This window comes from Tympanuchus pallidicinctus, unplaced genomic scaffold (assembly GCF_026119805.1).
Source record: "Tympanuchus pallidicinctus isolate F22 unplaced genomic scaffold, pur_lepc_1.0 scaffold5, whole genome shotgun sequence".
NCBI lineage: Eukaryota > Metazoa > Chordata > Aves > Galliformes > Phasianidae > Tympanuchus > Tympanuchus pallidicinctus.
The window spans coordinates 40,031,345-40,054,238 of record NW_026294769.1 but is presented as its reverse complement, the minus strand read 5'-3'; the positions used below and the strand labels follow the sequence as shown (position 1 = coordinate 40,054,238).

The 22,894-nt window shown below is 36.9% G+C and overlaps 1 protein-coding gene across 2 annotated transcripts in view; it reads left to right on the top strand.

Moving 5' to 3' along the window:
- TOX (thymocyte selection associated high mobility group box) overlaps positions 1 to 22,894 on the top strand; it is a 218,683-nt gene that overhangs the window by 118,422 nt on the left and 77,367 nt on the right. For both annotated transcript variants that reach the window (XM_052704526.1, XM_052704525.1), the window contains exon 3: positions 11,959 to 12,201. In XM_052704526.1, coding sequence (XP_052560486.1) covers positions 11,959 to 12,201 — 243 coding nt within the window. The remainder of the gene's footprint in view (positions 1 to 11,958; positions 12,202 to 22,894) is intronic.

Here is a 22,894-nt window from a genome sequence, read left to right as displayed (position 1 = left end):
TGGGTCAGGTGTGAACGTCATTTTCTGATTTCAGAGAGTGACCCAGCTTATTTGGGAAGTATGTTGGCAGACTGGGTCATGATACAGAGCATCAGAGAGCAAGGAATTTCCTTTACGCACTCTTCAGGATTACATGACTAGAGGCAGAATTTTTTGGGTCTTGGTACGTGCTGACATACTCACCTCCTTTCTTTGGATCTAACCCTAAGAAATGAGCTTTGCTTGTTTTGCCTTTCTAAGCCTTATCACTTCTCTTAGAATCAAACATTTCAAGAGATCTGGAGGCTATAAGATGAAGTGTGTGTGTGTAGAATGAAATAAAATTTAGACATCAGGAATGTTGCAATTGCTCCAAAAAAAGCTAACCTTGCACTTCAGTCCTTTTTGCTTACTGCAAAGTGTTTACATCCAGAAAAACATCACCTTCTATTATTTTAAGGGTTTTAATCAATGTGTCGCCTTTAGGCTAACATAAATAAAAGCTTAGTCATTGGACAGGAAAAAGAGAGTTTTGCTCCTTTTGCTATGTAGCATCAAACATCTGCATAGCTTGGTAGTTCAAGACAAGTTGCCTCACAGCATCCCTCAACAATTATCATTTCTGTTCAATTTTCAAATCAGTACATGCTTTGGGACTTATAGACTAAGTTGCTAAGTAGCAACATATGGCTCACTACTGTTCGTGTGATGTTGCTGCAAGCAAATAGCATAATTCTATACTTGAAATGATTTTTACAGAAAGGCAGTGCTGGAGCTGAGCCAGAAGTGTAAGTATACAGTAAAAATTAATGATATTCTTTTAGACTGTCCCAAAAGGCTGTTTGGCAATGTTGTCTCTGTGTACATTTTACATATATGGGTAAGTACTGTATTTTTGTTATGATATATGTAGCACAGGACTCTGCACTGCAGGCATCTCCTAAATGAGTTATGCCAACCATATTAACAAACACATATAGTAAAACTACATGACATTTTCACTACTAATTGCACTTCAATCTGAAAATATTTATCATCTTAAAATAAAGCTATGCCAACTGCTCTGCATTTCAAATTCCCACAAATATATTGTTTTCTCCTCACACCTATAATTGGAATCTTGAAGATGAATTGTTCTTCATGTAATTTCTCCTCCTGTAATTTGTGGGTCTTGTACAATGCAGAATAAAATTATGCTGTTTATTTTACATTTATTCCTGGTCACAATACATAATATAATTCAAGACTCTTGTACAGAGCCTCAGCGCTCTTTTAAGGCTTCCTTAGGCTTGATAAATGTTTAGTTGTGATCCAAAGGGAAGAAAGAGGAACTGACTTGAAGCCAGTGATATGGGGTAGTATCTCAATTGCCCTTATTGGAAAACATGAGCTACCTGAGGCAGAAGGGTAATACTCTTTCCACAGAGAAGGTATTTTCCTCCCTCCCAAAGATATGACAGAGAGACCTGTGTATGATATATATACATATCCTTTAGCATAGTGGGCACTAATGATGTCAAAACTGTTTCATCATGTACAGCTCCAGGCTAAAATTGGATAGAATGACATCTGAGAGATTCTTCACATTATTAGGAAAATGTTCCTCTGCCTTTTGTTACCATATGCACAACTGTAATTCTATCCCTTACTTCCCATTTCATATTTATACTCTAATTACTTACTGAGTTAGCTATTACTCATATGAAGTAGGAATGGATAAATGCTACATAGTAGATATCCTTTCTTGTTTTCTGTTGTTCCTTTCATAGAATCATAGAATCATATATTATCTTGGGTTGAAAGGGATCTTAAAGATCACCTAGTTCCAACACTCAAGCGTAGTGTGGACATGGCTGCCACCCGCCAGCTCAGCTGCCCAGAGCTGCATCCAACCTGGCTTGAGCACCTCCAGGGATGGGGCACCCACAGCTTCTTTGGGCAGCCTGTGCCAGTGCCACATCACCTTCTGAGTAAAGAATTTCCTCCTAACATCTATCTTAAATCTCCCTTATGTTAGTTTGAAACTAGTCCCTTTGTTCTATCGCTATCAAACCATGCAAAAAAATTGGTCTACTTCTTGCTCATAAGCTCCCCTCAAGTACTGGAAGGCTGTTACAAGTCTCCCTGGATCCTTCTCTGGGCTGAACAAGCCCAGTTCCTCAACCTGGCTTCATAGGAAGGGTGCTCCAGCCCTCTGATCATCTTCCTGGCCCTCCCCTGGACCCTCTGCAACAGTTCCACATCCTTCCTATGTTATGGGTCCCAAGGTGGATGCAGTACTCCAGATGGGGCCTTACAAGGGCAGAGCTGGGAAGGACAACCATCTCCCTCACCCTGCTGACCACTCCTCCCTCTTGTGTTGTAGTGCAGTCTTTCCAAAAGATAGACTAGTACTTGGTCTCTTTGTCCCGTAGTGATGTTTCCTCACTATTAAGTTGCTGTCATTGCAGCTGTCAACTTCATACTGCAAATCGCGGTGCAAAATCTATGTGTGTTCCCAAGAAGATACAGCTCAGTTCTCATGGTCAGAGTAGTGCTGATGCATACACAGTACCCTGGAGTGCAAGGCAATCCTACCCAAAATTTGGGAAGCCTTTCTTTTCTCGTTAGTAGAAGGGTTCTCCAGTCTGAAAGGCCAAGGCCACTTGATCAGTCTGCTGGTTGGCTGTAGTTCAGTGCTCTTGTAAATCATATCCACCTCTTTTCCTGGTCCGCTATCTTGTATTCCAAAAGTACAATAACAACAGAAGGGCTACTTCCTGCTCCTCCATTTCTCTGAAATAGTCTATAGGAGTCACTTTCCAAAATAGTGGGATGTAAATTTAAATTGGTTCAGGGAAAGAAAACCAACAGGCATCACTTTCATATTCCGAATGAATGGTTGAAGAGAAAGGTGATCCTTTCCCTAACCAGCAGCAAGGGAAAGGTGACCCTTTCCCTCTTGTGTAGAATGTGATCTCTTAATATGCACTTGAGATCAGGTCCAGAGTCTGGAAAATATTGTGTCCCTGTTAACAGTACCTTAGCAGTTGTATTAACAAGACTGTGAGTGTGTGCATATACATATTATAAAATCATGTATGATTGTCATTAATGTCAACACAAAATGTGTGCACATGCAGTGTGTATGTATTCACAGACAGGGTTTTATCTTTATATCTTTTTGTGATCAAGTGCATCAAATTTTATAAAAAATGTCAAAATTATAGCCTGTTGATCTATGTTTAAATTTTTTTTCAAAGTTTACAAAAAAGACATAGCTTCACTCTCCTTTACTAAAATTGATTTTAGTCAAGTCGTTCATTAAGTATTGGACTTGTACTCCAACCACAAAAAGAAATGACCCTACTTATCTCTGAAAAATCCATTACTTAATTAAACCATGTTTTTACTTAATGCCTCTTTTAGTTAAAGCTGATTCTATAGCACATGTTATAAAAACACTAAAGAGGGCAAAATCTTTTCCCTAAGGATTCCAGGCAAAAATACCCATAATTACAGGTGGATAAACAAGAGTCTCTCTCCAGCCTTCGAAAATCATTAGCATGGATCTGCAAAATCGAGATCACATCAGAAACCCTGGCAACTACAACATATTTTTCATCCTCTTATTCATCTTCTGGCTGTAGAATCCTTGCACTTATATTTTCTTTACAACGATGAAGTCTGAAAACTTTTTAATGAAAGCAGTTTTTGAGGGTAATTGCCTTGCTGCAAAAATGAGGCTTTAGAAGCACATGTCAGATACTGATAGTGTAAAGCTAAAATTGTGAACTTGGCTGTGTTGTGATCCTGTGCATCAATTAAAAGTATTTTTTTAAGAGTTACCAAAGGGAGGAACTAAAGTAAATAATGCATCTTGTCTCAGCTGTGGCATCAGGACGATGGCAACTTCAGTGATATGCCCACTGTAAATCAATACAGTAAAAATAACAAAAGCTATTATTTTACCGTGAAAAAGGTAAACAGAAAATCAATCATCAAATGATGAATTCTGTGTTCAAAAGCCAGAAGATTTTTTTTCCCATATCACAAGAGAAAATGCACTGCTTTTTGCTGTGCATGTGCATGACATGAGAGAATTTTCTGTATAATGAGCAACCAGCGTAAAATATCCTTCAAAATGTTTCCCTCCACTCCTTCATGTACAACTTTTTTAGCATGTGAAAACAGATTATAGACATCATATATTTTAGTTATGTAGTTTCCTTTCCAGGAAACTCTGCAGGTCAGCAGTGTGGATGAATTATGGGATGTAACCATGGGAAATGTTAAAGGCAGTATTTTTCAACTGAGCTTCATATAAAATGAACTTTTTTTGGTCCATAAAACGTCTGTAAGAATTACATGAATTTGAACTGCAAATTAGACCAATTACTATTATATTGTCCCTTTTGGCAAAGGCTGCCACAGTACAGTCAGCTTGACCTATTGCCCTCTGACCGAATAAACCGCTAAGATGCCATTCTTTGATTAATCTAGTTAGTTTTACGAAGTCTGGCAGCTCAACAAGCCCAAACTAGTTACTCAAACCAGTCTTCAATGTAACATTCAAATGATCACTCTGTGGAGTCCCAGAGGTATTCATTACAGACAAAATTGCTCTTGTTGCCTTGCATACAAGCTGAGTTTTCAATAGGAAATGAAAGGCTGCCTGGAAAAATAGGCCACCTAATTAAGTTAAACTACTCTAGCATTTGGCTTGACATCTTCATTACTCAAAATTAAAAAGATGCCTCACTTGAGCACACAAGTTACTATTGTTTATGTTGTTTTCCTCTTAAATTGGCTTCTTACACAGAAGTCTGTTTTTCAGAATTATATCTTGTAATAGCTCGCATATTTCTTGCAGTTTATAAAAATGTCTTAATACTACTGATGGTTGGTGTGATATTAGTATGATCGAGCTTATTGCCAAGGTCTCAGCAGTCCTACTGCTTACATGACACTTTATTAGTAGAGGGCCAGATCCTTCCAGTTTTACTTTCTCAAATAACCTTTACCTGTTTGTGTACTGAATTTTCATCGTCCTCCTTATTGTCAAGCCTTGGGTACAAAATCTAGGCATTAACATCAGTGGTCGAAACTAGGGGCTCACATATCCCTAAGCTTTCAGGTTTTCCTGAGATTGGCACAGGGCTAAGCAAAAGAGAAGTCAGAAGAATTATGAAGAGTCACCATACCTCTGTTTCAGTCTTTGTTTTCTCGAGTGGTAACTTTTTACATGAAATCAGACATTGAGGAATGCCTGTTTTCAACAGTAGTTAGGAGAACAATGACGTGGGTTGGACCCACTGTCCTGAAAAATGGAAAGCAATCCATTTTTCCTGAAATGTTATAAGTAAAGAAGAGAGGAAAAAAAAAGAAGAAGAAAAAAAAAAAAACAAACTGTAAAGGAATCTTTGTACTTTGTCATTGTGTGCTCTGAGTACAGCATCATGACATTTTTAGGTATCATTCTCAGAAGGGATGAGGAAATTTAGACAGAATATTTGCCCCCTAAGCAGCAATACTTAATGTAAATCTATACTATTGCTATTTTAAGAGCATTTAAAAATGTAAACACGTGAAGAGCACACTGTCTTGATTGCTGGTTTAGAGTCTATGATGCTAATGAGGCTTCTGACAGGTTAAATGTGGTGTATCATCTGTATTTTCAAGAAGCAAGATTTGTGACAATTTGACTCCTCTTTTTTTTTTTTTTAAAGCTAAATTCTGCTTATTGAATATGCATATTGCTGGTTTTATTACCTACTGCTTTGTAGTTAGAATAATTTAGGTATATCTTGATGAGAAGATCAGCAGAAGTGTTTTATTTTTAATACACTTTTTATCTGAAGTTGAGGAAGAGTATTCTGAAAATATAGTACCTAATTCATAAAAGTATATCTTACAGCGTTATTTCAAGATTATAACATAGGTAATACTGACTGTAGTTAGTACAAACCAAAAGCTGTCAAATAGAATCCCAAGTTACATTAAGAACTGCAGGTGTCCTGTTGTTAGAAAGTAAAACTTGTGAATATTATTCCGTGCCTCATTTACCAGGTCTGTAACAACCTGAAAATGCAGCAGTGAGGGGAGGGAACCATTCTGCTTATCTTTAGGAAGTTATATGCTGGAAACCTATGGAGGTGAAAGTCTTCCCTTCTTACATCATCTCCAAAAGTAGGAGCTGTGTTTACTTGTGGGTCATGATGAAACATCCCCAATGCTTCACTTTGGAGGTTGTGCTATTAGGAACTTTAACACTGTGAGGAGCCAAGTGCCTCACAGTGCCTTTCAGGAGAGAAAAAGTGGCTACGTGTACAATGTCTGGCATCCCTCGCTGGGATGCATTAAGATGATAAGAGTGTGGAGCAAGTGAGCTGGGCAAGACTCCTGGTTGTAGGGGTAAGGATGTTCTGTGTGTGCCTTGTGAGCTTGAGTTTTTCTAAGGATTTACTGTGAGATGCGTTCAGTAATTCTAAAAAAGATTTGCACATTTCTCTTACAGTTACTCCACCTTTCTACATAGGAAAACTGCACAGCTAGGTCTTTATGTGAAGGGAAGCTCAAATGCTTTGATAATAGTATTGATGTTCGCTGAGCCCAAATCTTGTAATCTCCTTTAACATTTATGTTTCTATTCATTGTCATCTTTAAAACATGATTCAATTTAAAATCTTCATTGAAAAGCATTTTGCAGTAAACTACTATAGTTTATATATATGAAATTAGTAAAATTAATGAAAATATTCTCAAGTGGAACTATTCGTCTACATAATTCAGTTAACTTTGAAATTGTGATTATTTTAAATCAATAATATCATTGTCAGCACATTCTGTTTCTTGAAAATAGAATTCTTCTGGTACTGGAAAATTAATGTTTTGCTTGAGGCTTTGCCCTTTACCTAATGTAAATTAGAGAAATTGATTAACGCAATAGAAGAAAGTTATACCTTCCCCTGTAATACACTTTTGATAGCTGTTGCTTGATAAATTAGTATATTGTGTGTTTTAAAACGAATATGATTTATTACCGTTGTCTGCCATATGAAGAAGCACAAAAAAAATTGTTTGCAGGATCATTGACTTGAACATATCAATGGCACTGTTGGACAATTCTTGCTGAGTGTTAAGATGATTTATGTAACAGACCGAAGGTTTCCACAGTAATGCATTGTAGTCTAAAGCTATCAAGCCTTGTTCATGCAGAGACAAAAGAAGCTGAAAAAAGCACTTGCTGTTGAAGGTCTTCCGTTTAGGAATTAGAGATAAGGTTGATCCAACTAAAACTTTTAGAAATGTCTGCCCTCAAATATATTATTCCAACTTTCAAATGTGCATAAGGTACATTGCAGTTTTTCCTCTTCTAATGAGCTCATTGTTTTTACATTACTCTCAATTCATAACTATTTCAGTTATGTAACAATGTGTTCAATAATAAAAGAGGAGACAGCCTGAAGCATCTATCTTTTAAAAACTGGCGTCTTTCCACAGTTCAGATGCAGAAGCCTTGGTGCAAATGAAAAATTAAGACACGCTCTACATAGTTGGCAGTACCACTCATTTCATTTAAATAAAATATCTATAGGAGGATTTCAATTTTTTAAAGAACTGTTGCTAATACCAGGATCTGTTGCGTGCATGTTCAGTGACTGACACAATCACTGAGCACACAGATTAGACTTTCTTAATTTATGTTATCTGCTGTGTTGTCATATAGTAATGATTTTGCTTTTGCTAAACAGAATTATATTGGATATTTGAATGCTTGCTGCCTCTTGTGGTCAGCCTGTTTATGGTATCCGTGGTTTCCCTTCTCTAACGGTTTTTTAATTATTATTTTTTTTTAATTTCTTTGGAACATACATTTTTCTGGCAAATATGCAGTCATCAGTTAGGTTATTTAAGCAGAAAGTCTTTATTTTTATTTCCTTTTTTTCTCCTTATTTCCTCAGTTCTTATGCAGTCAGATTATACAAGCATTTTCCTTATTATTCAGATAATGACTATCTGGCTTCCTAAAAAATATAAATACGAGATTTTGTTTGTGATATTAGCATTACAGAACACATAGTCCTTGAGATTTGTCTACATCCCCAGTTTTGATCCTTTTCTCTGTCCTGTTGCTGAATTTGGCCAAGCTAAGTGGCCAAAGATAAATTGAAGCAGACCAAGAGCAAAAAATTAGGAGCAAAAGCTTGGACTTGGTAGGATGGTGACTCAGAGTTAAGCATTCACATCATTTTATTATGGCAAGCTTATCTCATAAAGTTATAGGCTAAGATGGTATAGGTAATTAGGTCTCTTCATCTCAGAGTGGTTATCTCAAAGATCACTTGTTCTATGAAGTTTCCATCATTTGAGGCAGAAATGTCACAGATATTTAACCAAAACCACAGAATATTGTCCTTTAGGTTTGAGAAGACATCACGAATTCAGATGGTTTACTGGTATTTTCAAATCTGTAAATAGCCCAGATTAAAGGATGTTTAGTTCTGAAGCATCGACTGTGTAGCTCCCATCTGAAATACACTGACATCTGCTTGTAATAAATTCAGATGTAATGAAAATTTTCTTTAATATGAAGTAAAATTAAAGCCTTTATTCCTTTAGCACTTTGCAGTGGGGCTGATGGTGTTACTTTGCAGAGGACTTCCTCTATTTAATGTAATAAAGATTTGGGAAGTTCCCCTAAACTGAAGAGCTGAGAAAAACGACTGCCACAGTCATGAAATGAAAGCACAACCATTGGCAAAGTTCCTGGCAACTCTGTGGTAAAGTAAATAAAGCTATTCTTTTTGATTCAAAAGTGAAAAGGAAAGCTTGCTCTTTTGTGACCACTAGAATGAAATGCAGCTGTTCTGTATCTTTCTGAGTGCAGAAAATTGTGCTGTTACTATAGCTAACCACGAAAACAAGAAGCCTGGATGAGAGTGTAGAAAGGCCATAATCCTTCTCCCCATGCTCTAGGAAAAGCTAATTCTGTAGGCCACAATTATTGCTAATGCATATGAGCTGTACTTGCATTCTGCCTAGTTTGATTGAAGTTGACAAATCGTTTGTGTTTTCTTATTGAATAAAATTGTGTATGTGTATAAGAAGCACTAGTGCTCTATAACTGGCTGGGTTTTTTTTCAGGCATTACCATGGTATGATAGGATTATGTTTACTACAGTTAGTGATTAATATCATACAAATTATATATTATTTTGACATGTCACTATTGCCTACACTACTCATACTACTTTCAAAAGGCTCCTCAAGTGTAATCAACACTGAAATGGGATCAAGTACAAGCTAACTAGTTCTCAAGCAAAAACTTTTTTTTTTAATAACCCCAGAGAAACTTTGTATTTAAAATATTCAGTCCACATAGTATATACAGTAACACGTGACACGCTTTGAGTTGTGGAATTTTGGCACTGGTATTTTACTTCCTTTTCCATAAGTGAAGTTAATGTCATAAATGCAGAGCAATTCCTTCCACCATGTTTTGTGTTACTAATTAAAGACAATTGAAACAGCAAATCAAGGTCTAATTACAGCAAAAGCTGGACTGTCATTCTTCCAGGCAAGAAGAGTGCACAAATAAAACAGCCGTTTTGCTGAACACCTTCAATATTAGGTGTGTAGATACATCCAGACTATTTATGTTTGGTTTAGGAATATTTCCTTTCATAGTAGATCATCCTATGCACAAAGACTCACACCTTCCCATTAAGAAGAGCAAATTACAGTGAGTTAGCAAACTCCTGAGAAACACATATATAAAACATCGGCAGAACCAAAGTCTTCACAAGTAAGTAATGATATTGCTGCCAGAGCCTGTCCTGTTGTTTTCATTCTCTGGAGTTTCACTTTTTCCTAGGCGATCTATCATTTCTATTCTATTTTGTACTAAGATAATCAGTAACTGAAGTGTAAACCTTTTTGGGAATCAGCCAAGGCAACCAAAACTCAGGCAATGTGCTTTAGACTAACTTCTTTGTTCATCAGCTCATTGAAAACATGAAACACGCTTGATTGTTGATTGCTAAAGCTTTTATATCCATGCTCATACATGGATGTAAAAGAGTAACCATAGACATTGGGGAAGACAATATTATTATGATAACTAATGAAAACCTCTCTGTTGATAGGGCATAGCTACCCCTATTCTCCAATTGAGCCTACCTGCTGCATGAAGAATGTAGATAAATAATAGCAATTATCCTCGTTGGTGCATTACTCTGACTTTGTCTGTGGCTTTTCCTTGGATCAAACTGAGTTGTATGACCAACTGGTGGCAGGTCATGAGTGGTGTCCCCTAGGGCTCAGTACTGGGGCCTCTTTTGTTTAACACCTTTATTAATGACCTTGATGAGGGGATTGAGTGCACCCTCAATAAGTTTGCAGATGACACCAAGTTGGGAGGGAGTGCTGATCTTCCAGAGGAGAGAAAGGCATTACAGAGGGATCTGGATAGACTGGATCTATGGGCCAAGGTTAACTGTGTGAGTTTCAATAGAGCCAAGTGTCAAGTCCTGCATTTTGGTCACAACAACCCCAGGCAACCTTACAGGCTTGGGGAGGAGTGGCTGGAAAGCTGTCTGATGGAAAGGGTATACTGATGGACAGTCAGCTGAAGATGAACCAGCAGTGTGCTCAGGTGGCCAAGAAGGCCAATGGCATCCTGGCTGTGTCAGGAATGGTGAGTTGGGCAGGACTGGGGAAGTCATCCTGCCCCTGTACTCGGCACTGGTGAGACCTCACCCTCGATTACTGTGTTCAGTTTTGGGCACCTCAGTACAGAAAGGACACTGAGGTGCTGGAGCACTCAATGGGTCAAAAGCACTCAAAAGGTCTAAAGAAGGGCAACAAGGCTGGTGAAGGGCTTGGAAAATATGCCCTATGAGGAGTAAATGAAGGAGCTGTTTAGCCTGGGGAAAAGGAGGCTGAGGGGAGCTTATTGCTCCAGTATCTGAAAGGTGCTTACAGTGAGCACGTGGTTGGTCTCTTCTCACTGGTGACAGGTCACAGGACAAGGGAAAATGGCCTGGAGTTGTGCCAGGGTAAGTTTAGGTTGGATATCAGGAAATACTTCTTTACAGAAAGGATGAATAGGCTCCATAGGGAATTGGTTGAGCCACCGTCCCTGGATGTGTTTAAAAACCGTTCGGATGTGGTGCTCAGGGACATGGTTTAGCAGAGGGTCGTTAGAGTTAGGGTACTATGGTTAGGTTGCAATTGGACTTGATGATTTTTAAGGTCTTTTCTGATCTGGGCAATTCTGTGATTCTATGATTCTGTGACTTAATGGCAGTGGACAACAAAAATCTAAACAGTTGATTTATGGAAAAACTAATTTATATGGCTGACAAGATGTATCTATGTTTGATATTATAGATTAAGAAAAGAAAAATCTGTATTTTTGAGACATTGTAAATTTATTTTTATAAACATAAAGAAAATTCATACAAAGTGTGTACTGTTTCTATATTTATTTGTTTTTCTTTGTAGCAGAACAAATGCCTGGTTGTCTTGTAAGCCTAAAAGCAATATTTTTCTTCCTTACTGGATAGTTCATGATCTGAGTGTCAGGGAGTCTGGTGAACCATTTTGAGCCAATGTTAATTTTAAAAATTGCATTCCTTTTACCACAGTCCCCATGAAAAAGGTATTCATCTGTATGATCACTCTTAGAAAATTTTAATAGGGCCCTTGAAATCTGATTAAATTCAACTTCTTTTTTTAAAAAAAAAGTCTTTCTAAATGGAAGCTGTGAAAATATCTGTGAGAGTCTTATGCCTTAGAGGTAATTTTTTTCCATACATAATACTGAAACTCCACTATTATAATATGTAGGCGTTTAAAATGTTCTCTTTGTAAAATTGAAATTTCAGCTTAGTGATGTGTGGCTTGGACACTTTTTGTTTGTTTTGTGTTACTTCTGTTATTATTATTATTCGGTATTCGTTGATTTTCATCACAATTTCTTTATTTGTTTTTCAGTCTTTTCCTGGCCCAAGTCTTGAAAGTGAAGATTTTAACATACCTCCAATCACTCCTCCGTCATTGCCTGACCATTCACTGGTGCACTTGAATGAAATAGAGTCTGGATATCACTCTCTGTGTCATCCAATGAACCATAATGGCCTCCTTCCATTCCACCCACAAAACATGGATTTACCTGAAATTACAGTTTCCAACATGCTTGGCCAAGACGGGACACTGCTCTCCAATTCGCTCTCTGTGGTAAGTATTTTCAGTCGTCCCCTTTTGTACTACTTTAAGTTGTGAAAATGTGTACATACAGACCCACAGCTGGCTCCTACACCATTGAAGCCATAGAGCAGCTGACCTGACCTCAGTTTTACATCATACTGTGAAATGCTCCTCCCAATGGAGGCAGTGGAGGTTTTACAGGTGAATTCCTCAAAGCCAGGATGATAGCCACTGCCTGGAGTAGTATTAGTCCTACGTTACTCAGGTTTAAATAATGACAAAAGGAGGCACAGGGTTTTGACTTCATTGGAGCAGGATTTGGATCCAGATGGTTGTTGTTCTGTGGTTTTTTCTTACGAGGCTCTTTCCATTCTAATTAGCATGTACTGAAAGATGTATAAAAAATTGAATATCTCCTTTCTTGTTTACCACACGTTTGGAAAACAGCAAATGTTATTTCTGATTCCAGGCCAAATCTTATAGCCTTTTTACAGTTTCCAGTCCTTATCCAGACAGAATCCAATTGAAATGACTGGACAATTTGCTTATAAAATCTGTCAGATAGTCATTATGGTTGTTGTCTTGGGAAGCCTTATATTATAAATCACTTCTTTGAATGCTAAATTGCTTGCAACAACTGCAGAGCTATTTTACATGTTACATTTTCAAATGGGCTCTACAAATAATCAGTATACTTCCTGCATACCAGCTCCCTACAAGACCTTTTTACAGAGGCCATTATTTCATGCTGGCACCAAATTCTAAACCAAAGAGTAAAAAATCCCCTGGTAGAGAATGGGACCTGGTGTGTGGGACTCACTTGACTCCAGGCATTCTTCTAAATGGAACTGCAAATCCAGACAGATGAAGTTAAGGATCTGCTCTTCCTAGCCCTATTATCTGGGCTTCTCACCAGGACAATGAGAGATTTAGTGAGCTGTGTCCCAGCTGGGAAGCTTTGTGCTTAGGGACTGAGGCGCTTTAGGCTTCCATCTCACTAGTGCTTCACTGTATTGACTAAAATAAAATAATAAAGCAGCACTGGAGCAGTACGTGGAGGTTTAGGGGCTGAGAGATCTGAGCTCAGTTCCCCATTAGTCCTGGAAGCAAACAGCCTCAGAGGCAGGGCTGGGGGAAAGCCAGGTTGGCCAAAGAACTGAGATTGTAAGCTGGAAGGAAAATAGTTTGCAATGAAAATCTGCCTTGTCACAGGGCCTCACTGACTTAATTAAAATAAAGATGCTGTGGTTGCAACTGAATTCACTCTGGGAATGTCCAACAAGCTGTCCTGCAGGAGGTCTAGTCTTGGCTTTTTATGTGCTGCTTAGATGCTATTGATTTACAAGGGTGTTGTATACTTCATTTTTGAGGTCAAACTCTGACCCCAAGGTTATGTTCAATAATGAGAGGTAGGATGGGAGGAAAGATTTTCATACAGAAGTATAAATATGCTTTCTGGAAATGTTTTTAATTTTACTTGCATTTCTACAAAGCATATGTCAAAGAATATGAACTAGATCTTCTGTGAGATGCTCAGGATCAGAACTATGAATGGACCTATGAAAGTAAGAAAACTCACAGCACTCCAGCGAGATAATCAGTATTTCATTGGATTGACCTCTTCTGAGCCATGGTTATGACTCAAAACTGCATTCCTTTAAGCTCTGATGTTCTTCATTAACCTCTTGCAACAGGCTCTGAACAAAGGGCCTTGAGAGTTTGCAGAACATCACAGAGAATTATTGCATTTAGGGCAAATGCAAAAAAGACCTGAATAATATAGCTAGACAATTTTGCTATTGGGACTTAGAGTAGATCAGAAAAAAATGAAAATCAGAACTCAGGAAAATGTGCATTAAATTTAAACAGTCATTTCTCAGGATTCATTCAATAAATAAAGCATGATCTTTAAAGTATCATGGGCTAACTCCATTGTTATCCTTAACTTGCTTGCCCTTCACATGCAAGAGGGCCTCTTAACTAGTGATAGTTTTAGCTCAAGCTGTCTTGCCTGTCAAGGGGATTAAGCTACATCTCACATTAGTTCTACTGGTAGGTTGTTAGCACCACAATTCTGTACAGCTCAAATACTGTTGTGCAGTATGGTTCCTCAGATTTGAATTTGGTAACAAGAGAATTAAGTTGAGAGAGATAATTTGATTCTTTAGTGAATTCAGTGCCTTCTTTGGTGAATTGAATGGTTCCATTGTGATTTTGGCCTTCCATTGATGAAGAAAAACAGGATTTTGCAGATTTAGCATTCTTTACATAGTATTGAAGCTCTTCTTTATAATCCAGAATCTTTACAACTTTTCTTCTCCAGTATGCCTCTTTTTTCTTGCTATTACTTATATCTAAGTTTCCCTTTTACTATCCCATCAAACTCTGGTCCATTTAACAACTATTTGCCTAAATCACTTTTTTATTGCCCTGCATAGAATATAATGTATAAGTTTCTCCAATCTGTCTAAACCCTTGTTCAGCATTATTTCTAGTATATCAGCTATCACATAGAGTATTTGGAAACTGTGTATCTCGCTTCATTTTTCAGGGCACTAGTAAGTATTTTTAGAAAAAAAAATTATTCTTAGAAATTAACCTGTTCTCTCTCCCTAATTAATTTCACATCTTCTGCAAATTTTACTTGTAATGGGACAAATTCAGCTGCTGTGCAATGTGCATCTGATTGAAGATTATTTTTTTAGTTTCGACATCTTTCTTTTTTAGCAAGTTTTTAAACCTTGTTGGTATTGTAGCAACGATGCCTAACTTTTTGTCAGCATTAGAATCAATGAGTGGTTTTCAATTGCTGTTTTTATAGATAAAGTGTTAATCAATGCTAGCTAAATCAGTGAAAGGAAGCACATTGAGCTGAAAAGCAAAGTAGTAAAGCATTTTGTACAAGGTGGTATTTTTCTTTCATCTCAACTACCAGGTGTTTTCAGATGAGTATTTCTATTATTTTGGTCAGATTGAAATTGAGGATTTAGCCTTCCTAAAAATCCTTCAAAACTCCTGTGGTTTCATAGTGTACAGCACTCCCTCCAAGCTTCAAGTGAAATCTCTTTGAATAAGGATTGCAGGATTTGCCCCCAAGTTCTGTAAGCATTCTTCTCTGTGGAAGTGCTTAAATGCACACAATAAGAACCCACTCCTGGCTTCGTAAATTCTTATTAGGAATCAGCTTCTTACAGTTTTTTTACACTGTGGGAATTCTCTATGAAAAATTTCACAATGCTGGAAGATGGAAATTTCCTGTTACCATTTACTGTCTGGCACTTAAATTTGGAATTAACCTCCTTAGAAGCTTTTTAGATTGATTGAAGTTCCTGTTGTACTCCCAATACTTGAAAAAATAAATCACTAGCATTTCCCTTTTTCGATGTTCTGCTGTCAGTTTGTATGTTGGCTTCTATATTTATTTATTCACTTTCTTTCCACTTAGGTGACATACTGGCATACACATGCATACACACACAACACACACACTCATTTATATCCTACCATCACAGATTTATTCAGGTGCTCATTATATTTACATTTGCATTAGATATTGGGGTTGAGAAATCTACAGAATTCATGCAGAATATGAGTATGGCAGCATAGTCCAGCTCCAGGATAGTGGTCCAAGCATGGCAGCTCTCTAAGGTCCTTCTTCCAAATGGACATGGCTTGTATTCCTGCTTCTTAATTGGATTCAGTCAGATACAGCTATCACTGTTTAATGAAAATGTCTTGGTGCTCTGTAGGCATGTTTGTTTTTATACAATAGAATAACAATCTCTTTCCAATGTACTATAATTGAATGTAGGTTTGGTTCAGTTTCACTTAGGCCTTGACCAGCCAGCACTTCTCTGCATTAATTTTCCTAAAATATTCCAAGAACTACAAGAAACGCTCTTCCAGCATTTGCAAATAAATGCATGTATATACACACCATCTTGTAAAAATGGGCATTTATCTGTAAATGTGCTTCTGGATGTGTTGTATAGAATGAGTTTTACTGTATGTCCTTTCTATCAACAAAATTACAGTCATTTCAGCTTTAGTATATACTATAAATGGTTGCTTTTTCCTCAAGAAACCAGGGTTAAAATCACACTTGTTTTCATATACAGAAAGAGAAGCTATTTTTGGAATGCTTACAGTTCATCCCTGTTCTGATCTTTTTGACAATGTTACTCATGATGGTATACTATAGAACATTTGCAAGAAAGAAATAAAAGAGACTTCAATTTCTTGGAATGCTTCAAATTTCTCGGTTTGAACTTTAAAGTGGAAAAGATGTTAAAAGGCAATCAAATCAGGGGATTTATTTCCCAAATGCTCTACTTGTGCTGGCAACAAACGCCAGCATAATGTATATACTTAGGTTTATTGTCATTTTTAGTATACAGTCAAGGTACGCTTTGAATTCAAAGATTACTGTACAACTGTTTTGACAACCACCACATCAGTAGGTAATATGCAGGACATATGAAACTGAAGCAGAAATGTTTCTTTAGGTCTATAGGGAGTGCAGTACATCAATGAATTCAGACATATTAGAGCAGCATGAATTTCTAATATGTTGCTCTTACGAAAAAGACCACTGGCATATTGAATAATGCTGCTTTCAAAGCAGAGCAGAAAATGTGATTACAGACAATTTCATTGCTGTTTTAAAAATAAATATTTTCAAAATCTTGAGGTATCTTATTTCATGTAATGCATAAAATATGTAACAGTGGACTAGAGTTAAAGATCTTCCAGGGCACTGAAGAGTATGTGATATCAGGTACAATTGTTCTGATGTGGAATAATAGACGTTTTAGTTTGAAATAAAATGTGTGTCACAAAGGCCCATGTCCTAATATTAAAATAAAAGCAGTAAAAAGGTTTTTTTTCCACACTGTGACAGAAGAATAAAGGCAATGAATAATTATTTAACATTATGCCCCAATTCATCAAAGCCTGGACTATTACACTATACAATTACACTATTATTTATTATGAATTATATTTTGTAGGTGTGCAAGTCATGAGAGAATAATATCTTAAACAAAATGTGCCACTATGTAATATTGAAGAAAAGAAAGCAGCTGCTTTTTTTTTTTTTTGCATTTCTCATCTCAGGTGGAATGACTGGTGTTTCTTATTCACAGTACAGTTGCTAAGAAATCCAATACAGGAGATTGCTGTTGTTATAGCTGGGATGTATTTAAGAGCTTCATAAATATTAGTTTAAATGCAGTGTTCATGACTCATCTTGAGGCTGACCTCTGTGGTTGATTTTTCTGTCACCTTTAGGCGTTAATGCAAACTACCGAGTCAAACAGAAATTTAGTGCTGATGAACAAAATGAATAATTTTGATAATAACACAAAATATTTGTCCCTTCTAACCTAAGCATTGAGATTTGCATCACAGTTGGGTACTTTTTCTAGCTTGTATTGCATGGTAGTGGTAGAAGATACTTTTAGTCTCTGGTGAATACTTCACATTTGTGTCTCATTATCAGGCTCTGGTCTTGAGTTTACATTAAAATTTACTGTTATGCTACGCAGACCTGCTGCTACCCCAAATTTTATTGCAGTGAATTACTGCCATCAGAACCACCAAATTATAAAGCTAAGGTCATAGAATATCATGTGTAGAAATATTCTTTTCCTCTTATTAAGCCACTTCTTTATTCTTGTAGGATATTTTTCTTAAAACAAAAAAAAAAAAAAAAAAAACACCTTAATTTAGAAGTTGAGTTATCTCACTGAAATAAGCTTTATGTGACAAAAGGTTACAACAGTTAGTGCATGTTTTGTCAAGCAGCCTAACCGTAAGGATACACAGCCAAATCTTCAGCTGATGTCAGTTGGCATGTCTTTATTGTCTTCTCTGGAATTATGATGATTTATTCCATCCAGGACTCTGGGACATCATGTTTATCATTCCTTACTTTTGATGTCTGCTGTATGTTTTGTCATCAGAAAGGCAACAGAGAATATATGCAGAGAAGCTGATTAAGATGTAACTTGATCAAGGTTTTATATGTTGCATATATACAAGTAGAAGGATTTTGCTGTGCTGTAAAAAAAAAAAAAAAAAAAAAAAAAAAAAAAAAAACTTTCAATATCTATCAATTACAGCTGTTTAAAATCGGACTGGAAACAAAATATGAATTTGAGATTTACCATTTATTTAATATGCTGTGAAGGCGGTGAGTTTTCTGAGTATAAAATCAAGACAGGGCATCTTTTAAATAGACCTGCTGTAGCTGGGACTGGTCTGATGACCTTCCAGCTGCAGCCAAGGGACCAGGACCCTCCTGTGAGTCCTCTTGTCCCCTGGGGACAATGAACATTATCCTATGGTGGAAGTTATGTCACTGGTAGCGCCTCAACTGGTAACACCTCTGCAGTTGTCCCCTCCCAATGAAAATCAGCACCCTGTGGTTGCAGGCTAGTGATGGACCCCGCCTTGAAGCTAGTACTAGAATTGCTGTGAAAATTTTTGTGGTTAGTGTTTTTCATGAGCTTAGCTTTTTTTTCCTGATCTTAAAGCATCTGGAAAAACTTGTTTCTGTCTGTAACTAGTAAGAATTTACATTAAAGATAAAGCAGGTAAACATTTGCCCATTGCTGCAAGAAAAATATACACAGATGACCAGAACTTGTTTCTGGGGGATATACTTCCAGGTCTCATCTTTAAAATTGCCAGTGGAGCTGTTGATTTAAACATTGTGCTTGTTTGAGTGTGGTTGTTGAAACTCAGGGTAGCTCGTATATTTCACAAACTAGGTAAGAAAGCAAATTTAGTGTAATTTCAAGAAGAAATAACAAGGTGACATACTTTATTTTTGAAAACTGCCCTCTATAGAAAACACTTTGGTAAACTACTTTCAAAACAGTTACCCATTGTCTAAGTAGAACTTTATTTGCTACATGCAATTGCAAAGCAATGACCTTGTAGAAGTATTAATTGTTTTTTAATCAGATCCCCTGACATGGACATAGGCTAAAACACACGGAATGTGGCGAGAACAGAAAGCTGGTATATGATACAGAAGGATGGTATATGATACAGCATCTCACTTATGAAGGGCTCACAGGAGTGATTAATGCATAAGCAGCATCATAGCTGCCAGTGTCAAACAAAACAGATAATAGAGTATGCAAATAGAGAAAACTTAACTCTCAGAAAATGTCAGAAATTCAGGGGTTTCAGCAGGAGAGATTGTTGACTTTTATCTGCTGCTTTTAACATTGCATGTAGTTGTCGAGAGCAGCAAGATAATGAAATGCTTCTGAAGACTCAGTCTTTGGCAAAAAAAAAAAAAAAAAATTGTTAGTGATCCTGTAGATGGAATAGAAATGAAAAGTCTTTCTCAGAAACTGTGAAGGTGCTTTTGTGAGGACAAAAAGGAAGGAGAAGCCCGCAGCGCAGAGAAAAAGGAGAGTTTTGTGCATCTGGTGGAATGGCGTGTCTTTCCACTCGTTTTCATTATTTAAACAGATGTATTTGCATCACATGAATCTCTGAAGGAACTGAGAAGACTGAACCCCTGCCATGGATTTGCACTGCATTTATCAGCTCATCCCATCTTGTTATCTTGCTCAGGGAGCAGAAAGATATATTTTATGGACAGAACTCCAATATGGCTTGCAGGGTTTTAACTCAGTCTGCCATTTGCATGCTGAAAGTTTGCACGTGCTAAAGTCTGAGACAGCAGCAGCCCAAAGCTTCATGCTGGTTTTACTTCCTGGAACGGAGAGTGAATTTGTATAGTCATAGATATTTAGAAAAACTTCAATTTAATTTAACTTACTTTGGAAAAAATACTGCACTCTTGATTTTCTTGATTTTTTTCTGACTTGAAAGAATTTAAAAGGTCTGGCTAATAGTTCACACTGTTTTTCAACTGTTTTATTATTTTCACAATACTTTAAGTGTCCTTGTTTCTGTTCTCCATCAACTTTGTTATGATTTTTTGAGCAGCAAGTATAACTCTGCAGGAAGAAAAGTTTCTACCTTGGCAGTGTTTTGAGATCTGGAGAAAACAAAATGTAAAAAATAACATTTCTTATTTTTATCCTTTGTTCTTTCTCAAGGCAACTGTGAAATGTAAGAATTTCTACTCTTCCCCAGGTCCCTTCAGTAACACAAAGGTTCATTTTAGCTTGATGTTTGTCTGTTTCTTTTCCCCTTCACTGACAAAAAATCTGTACAGATATGCTATATAAATGCCCTTTCTCATGCTGAGATTCTCTAGGGACAGCATGTAAACCTTTAACCTCCACTGCTGGAATAATCCTGTACTTCAGTACTTAGGATCTCATCTATGTATCCTCACTCATACACCTGCTTTGAACAGCATTTATAACTTTATGAATTGGGCAATAGAGATATGAAAATGAACGCTCTTAATTGATTTTCTGTGCGCTGTATGTTAAGAAGGAACTGAAACTAGTGCCAAATTATTGAAGTAGATACAACAGATTTATACAGTGTACTGCATGTGGTTGCATCATAGATTTTTACCAAAACTCTAGAGTATGAATGATACTGCAGCGCCTAATATTTAGTAACTTCAACAATAGTTACCTCTGCTATTTAAGTTAATGAGGGAAGTAGCCTAGTTGCTTCACTGAGATATGGCATACCTAATGGATGACAGGAGGAGGCTATTTCATATCCAATCTTTGCAATTACACTTCCCTACCAGTTGCTATAATGAGGTACATGTCCCTTCACTTCATCCTTACAAAATTCATCTTGACTTAAAAGATGTTTGAAATTAGACGCTTTGGCCTTTAGCAAACAAACAAACAAACAAAACCTTGAGCGTGGAGGATTTGTAGGATCAAGCCCTGTGAGAATGCAACTCTTCTTTTATGCAGAGATGGGACTTCCTTCTAATACACTTTGAGATTACTTTCATCCGCACATAAAGAATTTCGGAGATTAACTCAGTAACTAAGCTTCTGTTTCCTACACATGCCCTAGTACTCAAGTATGGGATCCCAGTTTAGTGAACTGTACTGTACTCCTCTTTCTTATGAAGTAACATAATAAGTGTTTAGTGCAATAGGCTTAGTGCTGATATGGATATTAAGTGCAGCTTAAGTTGCCCAACAGAAACTATAGAGTGTAAAATAACCACTGGTAAAACTTTTTGTAATTGCATTTTCCAAGAAAAATAAGCCATAACATTTGAAATGCTAGAAGCATTTTATTCTTTTCTAGGGCCTTTCCTTTGTCTTGAAGTTCTTTTAGTCAGTAATTAGCTATGAAGGTAATGTACTAATAATAGTACAAGTAGATATTTGCAATATCAGTCCCTGTTGTCTATCAAATACTATACTGTAGAGTAGGAAGACTTTACCTTATTAAAAACCCAGCAAAATGTAATGCACAGTATGCAAATAGAGCTGATTGCCAAGATGAGAAAGGCTGAAAGAGATCTTAAGAGGGAGGAAGAAGATGACTTTATATTTTAGGACCCATAATAATGAAAGTATTACCAGGAACTGATTTCATCAGTGATGATCAGTTGGGCAGTAATGTGGCAAGACACAACTTTCAATATTAGAACTAGCAAAAGTCTTCAACTATAATAAAGGCAAAAATTAGCTGCCATGTGGTACACATAATATTATAAAGCAATTGTAGCGTCTGCATGTAATGATAATTGAGACCTTTAAGCTATCACACAACTGTAAGTGTTACAACAGCCTTGTTTAAGGGCCATGAAAAACATATGAAGGTTGTTTCCCTTGCCTTTGAAACTCAGTCAGCACTAAGGAGAAACGAAGCATCTGTTTAACCACACAATTTGATGCTGCACAGCCCCAGACTCCCATGCCTACAGGATACCTGCAGATCATACATTTCTTCTCAGTTGCCATCAGCTTTCATGAATGCAGTGAGGAGAAAAGATGTGAAAGGAAAGTTCTCAGCCTGGACCTGGCCAATATGATTTTAATTATGGCCAGTGTTGTTGCGCAAACTCCATAGTTCATATCCTCTGCCTCTGGATTCAATTTTAGGAGCTCTTACTGCCTGAAAATCCCAACGTGATTTTCAGAAGCACTCTGTCCAACTCTAGTAGGGACTTTCCCAGAGTTTCAGCAGGGACAGAGATAGCACTAAAGCAGATGCTTCCATTTATTTATCAATTGGGAAAATTCAGATTTTAGATTATATCAAGTGGAAGGTGTTTCAACCAAAGTTGTTTACAATGATGATTCACTCTGTACCTTTGTGCTTTTAAAATATTTTCTCTGCAGCATTTTAAAAACGAGTGCAAGCTGTGTTTATATTATTTTGGTGATCATATAATCAAAATAATAAGCTGCACTAGAGGAAAAAAGTATGATGTAACCTGGATCGTGGTTCAGTGTAGCGTTAATGTTGTATTACTTTCCAAATAACAGAAACAAACTGGTCTAGGAGGAACTTTAAGGTTCCTTCCTTAATCTAGTCCAAGGGAGGACTTTAAAAAGTCATCTGCCCATAAGCAGAATACTCTCTATGTTTGTCATTTCTGACAGATATTTGTCTGACTTATTTTTTAGAGAATTCTTGTAATGAAAACTGCACAGACTCTTCAGGCAAACTCTGGATGCAGTTCCTCAAACTTAAAAATTTGTTTAGTTCATTGTATGCTTAAAACTCATCAGTCAGTGGAAGTTAACACAGACCATTTACTCTTTTCAGCTGACTTTTAGGTATTTTTATTTTTAAAGTG